Genomic DNA, 6,137 nt, shown 5'->3' on the forward strand with positions numbered 1-6,137 from the left:
GATCTTCCTCCTGTCACTGAGCTGTTGCTGCTCCCCAGGACAGTGTGATTCTGGGCCTGACTTTCTCCTGGGTGCCTGGGGAGATGTGGAGGACACCACACGTGTAGCACCATGAAGCTGTCCCCACCCACGATGTGATGCTCGAGCCCCTGGCAGATGGGCTGTGTCTGTCCCACACCACCCCTCATCCTGCAGCATTTATTAGAAATGTGTCTGGGCAGGGTGCAGGGCAGACAAGGGGTGCCCTGTGTGCCCCCCATGCCACACACAGTAGCACAGAGGGGGATTCAAGTGGGCAGCAGGTTGGTCCTCAGTCTCAGAGATGGGGAGGAGGGCAGTGTCCCACTTAGCCTCTACCAGATGCTCCTGCCCTGGTCATTCGGATGCTGAACCCTCCCCCTCTGTCAGCCACACGTTTGCTCACCGGGATCTGTGCCATCGGGGTGCATTTCTGCGGAGCACCTGCATCCCTCTGTCCTGGAGCCAAGCTCCAAATGGAACCGAGATCCCTTGGAGGGTTAAATGGGGTTAAACCATTGCACTTTGCAGCACAAAGGATGGCAGGATCTTCTATGGCTCAGACAGCAGTGACAATGGGACAGAGGGAATAGTTTCTAGGAAAGATGTCTGGACACAACTTGATACTTATCCAAGGGCCCAGCTGGAGGGATGCAAGCCAAAACAGCGGGATGCCAGCAGGCACGGGATCAGGATGGCCAGAGGTGTTGCTGGCAGGGAGACCTCCTCCCAGCACTGTCGGTGGTGCCCTGAAAGCGCGTTGCACACCCCACCCACTGCCTGCAATATCCAACTCCCAGCTGCCCTAACATGTCCGAGGGAGCCCGCACACACATCTGCTAGTTTCTGGTGACCTCTAGAGGAAGCTGCTCCGCTCTGACGCCGTGAATCTGGGAGTGGAACCAAGGCTTTAGACCTTCAGTGTAGCTGCAGCTGGAGCATCTCCCTCCCCTTTCATCCCAGTCCTGGGCTTGTGCCTCTGCCCACAACACCCCAGTATTTCCAAAAGTGCTGAAAAAGTCTTGTTAATATCGTTTAGCCAAGCTAAATATACTGATTGCCTTACACCTGCGGGCGGCTCCTCTGACCACCCTCCCCTCCCCGCTGCTGCCCCCAGGTCGAGCTGTCGGATGGGACATCGCACACCATCACGGACGCTTACGCTGGCAAGGAATACATCATCCAGGTGGCAGCCAAAGACAACGACATTGGCACGTGGAGTGACTGGAGTGTGGCTGTTCATGCCACCCCCTGGACAGAGGAGCCCAAGCATCTCACCACGGAGGCCCAGATCACAGGTAAGAGCCCCCTCCCAGTACAAACAGGCTTCATTCAGAAGGAGCCAAGGACTCTGGGCTGAGGGATCTCCTCTTTGGCTCCATGCAAGTTTTGTCCATGGTGAGGGATAGCCCCCAAAGAGCCCTGGAGCTGCAGCCCTTCACCCGGCACCATGGCCCTGTCAGCAGGTGCACCCATGGGCTGAAGAATGCTAACTCAGCTCACCTGGGTCCAGCATCCTTCTCACTAGGATGCTTGGGGCAGGACAGTGAGGCTGGCCACTGTGTTGTTGTGGTTGTTGTGGTTGTTGTTCCCTAGGGTGCTGTCTTCCTCCAGCCCTCCCTCCCATCTCCAGTCCTACCCCCTCCCACACCTCTGACCCTTCACAATGGCTCAAAGGGATGCCAACTCAAAATAAAAGCCACCAAGTTAACAAGTTTCTATTTCTAGGAAGTAGCTGGGACTGTGTCCAAATGGGTGTTATCAGCCCACCATTTCCCAGAAAGGATGGAGCAGACCCTGCACTGGTTTCCTTGACTGCTATGCACAGAAACCCCTGCTTTTCAAAACAGCACCTGGTAGAGCACCTGGATATTCAGGCAGCAGTAGGGATTTGCATCCCCCCCACCATTCCCAGGTGGATAAACGCCCACGAGGAGTGCTGGAACACCTTGCAGCAGCACTGCCAGTGTTTTGGTTTTGCTTCTATCCCCACCTGCCTTGTGGTAAATGCAAATGCCCCTTCCAGTGTCACCCTCCCACTCTGTGTGCACGCACACGTGTGTCCCTCACACATGTGTTCCTGGCACACACATCCCTGAACGTGCAGCCTGGTGCAGCCAGGCAGGGCTGATGTGGGACACTCCAACTCCAGCACTGAGCCTCACTGTGACACCTCAATAGAATCTGAAGATGCTGAGACAGACCCTGTGGTCCCCAGTCAGCCCAGACAGTCTGGCCAGGGACGTGCTGGGTCCATCTGGCTGTGGCCAAAGCTGCCCCAGGCTGACTGGCCATCCAAGCACTCCCTGCAGTCCTGCAGCCCTCTGCAGGCATAGACAATCCATCTGGTTCAGTACAGAGCAGGACAAACCCTGTGAGCCAGCCCAGCAGATGCAGCCTGACGTGTCTGGCATGTTCTGTGGGTGAGGGATGCTCTCAGCTGAGCATTAGTGCCTCATTGGAACTTTTTAGCTAAAATTCCTACAGAGCCGGTGCATAGGAGAGTGGTTCAGCTGGTCAGGATGGGGATGAGAAGGAAGCCCAGCTCTGCTTGATGGCAGAAACTTCTCCAAGCAGTAGGTCCACTGTCACAGCCAGGAAAGTCTCATGGATCATCCCAGCCCTCCACCTCAGCCCTAGTGTGGTATAGCACTGAAAAGGGCGATTTGGGGCTGGGTCCTATCCACACCAGCAGGGGAGCAGGGCTGCTCCTATTGGATGAATCCCAGGGCATCCCAGCTCCCCTCACCATCCACTCTCCTTCCTTGCAGAGACAACAAGCGCTAGCACCTCCTCTTTCATGGCACCACCCACCACCAAGATCTGTGACAAGGGAGCTGTGGTGGGCAGCGGGGCCATGGCAGTGTGTTGGACAGCTGGACTGGTCGTGGCTGCCTATAGTGTCCTCTTTATTTAGTGAGTATCTCCCAAATCAGAGGTGTCAAAGGCAGGAGGTGGGTACTGGGCTGGGGCAGGGATATGGGGACCCTTTGAACTCTAATGTGGTTGGTAAGTGGATGCTCCAGCCAGACTGTGGGTGAAGGGCATTGAGAACAAGTTGTTCGGGGTTTTTTTCAGTTTTGTAAATGCACCAAGTCTGACTGCTTTTCCAGATGGATATTCAGCTGAAAATGGCCTTTCAAGCAAAGCTGGGAAAATGGTCGGTCTTTGATGTCTTGTTCTCAGCAGCCCTCTCCCATCCTCTCTGCTGATGTTTTTAAGAGGCAAAGAAAACACTTGGAAATCTAAGGCCTTTGCTTAGTGATGAAAGAAAAATTGTCCGAGATCAACAAATTCAGATTGCATCTCAAAAATGTCCTTAATTTGGCTTAGAACAGAGCTAGCAGCCTGGAGAGCTACAATATGCCCCTCTCCTGTACAGACCAGGGCTGCTGTCTCATGGGTGTCACACCCAAATGCCCTTTTACTGTCCTCATATTGCCCAAGAGCAGGGATGGATCCTGGAAGCAGTGATCACTTTTGGGAGATGAAGGATATGCCACCCATCCTTTGGTGCCCAAAGAGAAACCCCTTGTGGGCACAAGGTTCTTTGCTGCCCTCTGACAGTGTCACCTCATGTGTGACACTAGTGGTGGCATCAGGAGAGGTGGTGGCATGCGGCCAGGGGAGGGTGGGCAGGCCCAGCCCTGGGAGGAGGAGGTGGAAATGATGTGTTTGGCTGCGTGGGTGAATTTCCCTTATGGAAAAAAAGCCAAATTCTGCCTGGTATGTCCCACCAGTGACTGGGCACAGCTGAGTTTGGTGCAAGACCGTGACCTTTCTGCTCCCTGCTTGTAGATCTCCATCTGTCCATCCACCGCAGCCCAGCGCAGCCGCCTCCCCACCGCCCACCGCCGCCCCCGCCCCGCCGCCCCGCTCCCGGGTTGAGTCTCTTAGCTCTTCGATTTTGCACACATTGAGGACGTATCACGCTTCTCGCCGTCACTTCGGAGGAGGACAGAGCCGCTGCCGTCCCCTGGGGAGCCGCAAAATCCTCTCCCAGCCCGGAGTGAGGAGACACATCTCCGTGCCCCTTTCCTCAGCGAAGTGAAGCGAGCCCGTGCCCCGCGCCGCAGCTGAGGGCCCCACTCATACAGCTAAACCCCCCCACGCCAAAGACGTGCCCGCCGCCCGTGCGGCAGCGCACCGAGAAAAGGGGATATGAAAACGGGGGGGTGGTGAGGGGAATGATGCTCCAAGCTGTGTACCCCCTTGTGGCAAAAGGGGGTCCCCCAAGGACTGGACTCGCTCCCCTGAGCTCTCGACCATGTGGCGAAGCTGGAGGGGTGCACGGATCGGGGCGGGGGGTTCTTGGTCCCCTCCAAGGGGGTGGTGGAGGGGGGAGCTGGTGGCTTTCACCAGATTGGGGAGCAGGGAGCTGGCAGGGTTTTAATGGAACAAAAAAAGGAAGTGAAACACCGATAAAACCCTCCTGCCCCTTGCTGAGCACCTGGGAGAGCTGTCCCTCCACCTCCCCCTCCACAGCACCCTGCAGGAGCCTTCGCCACCCCCAACCCCACCCCAACATCACCCCCAAACTTTTAACCATGTTGGATACAGGGAATCACCCCCATTGATGTCTTTGTCTCATTCTCCAACAAAAGCAGAATAGCTCTGCTGTTGCCTTTAGAGCTGGAGCCCTGCAGACCTGTGCCCCGCTGTCCCCTGCTGTCCCTGGCTGTCCCCAGATGTCCCCATGCCTGCTCTGCTCTCCTCCCCCTCCTGCCCGAAGTCCTGTTTTGTAAAGACACCTCCTCTTGGCCCTGCCTGGACCCAAGCGCAGTATTTAATACCGTACGTCCTAGTATTCCCACTGTTGACATGCTGTATTTGAATTTTTTATAGATGTATATATATAAAAAAAAGAAAAAAGAATCAAAAAAAAAGTAATAGAGGGGATAAAACTAAGCTCACAGAGACAACGCACACACGCACACACTCACACGCACCAGGAGAGACTGTCTTCATTAAATGTTCATTTCATGATGACTGGCGGCTCTGGGTGCTATTTCCCTTCCATCTGGAGAGGCTGGTTTTGGCTGCCTGTTTCTGTGCATGGTGCTGGCTGAGTTGGGGAAGACGTGGGAGCAGCACTGAGGGGGGACACACACACAACCTGGAGCCAGCTCTGGCCTTTGAGACCATAGCACCATCTTCCCAGAGGGGTGGGAGACCCAAAAGCTAGCCTTCAGCACATCCTGAGAAGGTGCAAGGGGGATGCCCAGCCGCTCCTGGTGAGGAAAGGAGGTGGTTGTCACCACCCCATATGACACCCATGCTGTGACACATCTCCCCATTCACAGGCCTCTTGTGTCCCCAAACACTGGCTGCACCCCGACATCTCTCGGGCAGGCAGGGGGATGGAGACCTGCCTGTGCCCCAGCCTGGGGGCTGCAGGTGGCACGTAGTCACAACTAATGCACTTCCCATGTCTGATTAATAATTTCATGTTAGGAAAATGTCACTGGCCCAAATGCTCTGAATTAAACTTCTGTCAGGGCAGGGCTCCCAGGCACCCAGTGTGGTGCAGCAAAGTACATTGCTAGAGTCTGTCCTTTCCCCATGTGCCTTGCTTGTGAGCACCCCCTGGAGCAGGGATGCCATCAAGCAATGCCTAGGGGGAAAAGCTCCATTTTTCAGAAAACTGCCTCTCCGGTTCCCCAGCTAAGTCTCTACTGCAGGGAGATGTGTGTGTGGCTGGCTGGATGCGTGGGGTGGATGGAAGGAATGAAAGGATGGAGGGGAAGGAGCAACAGACTCACCTCTGCAAAGCCTGAAGGCAGCACCAAGCTGGTCACTTTCTCCCACCAGGCACGTGCTGTGATTTGAACAATATTGGGGCTTTGCTTAGGGAAGAGTTCCATCAGATGCAGACCTGTCTCTGCCTCGGCCATGCCGGCGGCAGCGCTGACTTGGTTCACTGGTTAATGTTCCATTACCAGACAACATGCCTCCGTCATTTATTAATGTTTCATTAGTGTTAAAAACATCTGGTAATTAATTATGCACTAATTATGGATTCACAGTGCTAAAAGCTGGGGTAATCTACCATAGCAGATGGCTCTTTGGGGCAGGGGGAAGGGACAGCTCTTAGCAGAGATGAAAATGTCAGGCCCAGC

The 6,137-nt window shown here is 55.1% G+C and overlaps 1 protein-coding gene across 4 annotated transcripts in view; it reads left to right on the forward strand.

Moving 5' to 3' along the window:
• The window catches only part of CNTFR (ciliary neurotrophic factor receptor), a 203,716-nt gene extending 198,709 nt beyond the window's left edge, over positions 1–5,007 (forward strand). For all 4 annotated transcript variants that reach the window (XM_015615563.3, XM_015615566.2, XM_015615565.2 and 1 more), the window contains 3 exons: positions 1,136–1,316; positions 2,790–2,934; positions 3,817–5,007. In XM_015615563.3, the coding sequence (XP_015471049.1) occupies positions 1,136–1,316; positions 2,790–2,934; position 3,817 (327 nt within the window). In that variant the 3' untranslated portion in view covers positions 3,818–5,007. The remainder of the gene's footprint in view (positions 1–1,135; positions 1,317–2,789; positions 2,935–3,816) is intronic.
• The last annotated feature ends 1,130 nt before the right edge of the window (positions 5,008–6,137 follow it).

Source organism: Parus major, chromosome Z (assembly GCF_001522545.3).
Source record: "Parus major isolate Abel chromosome Z, Parus_major1.1, whole genome shotgun sequence".
Classification (NCBI taxonomy): Eukaryota; Metazoa; Chordata; class Aves; order Passeriformes; family Paridae; genus Parus; species Parus major.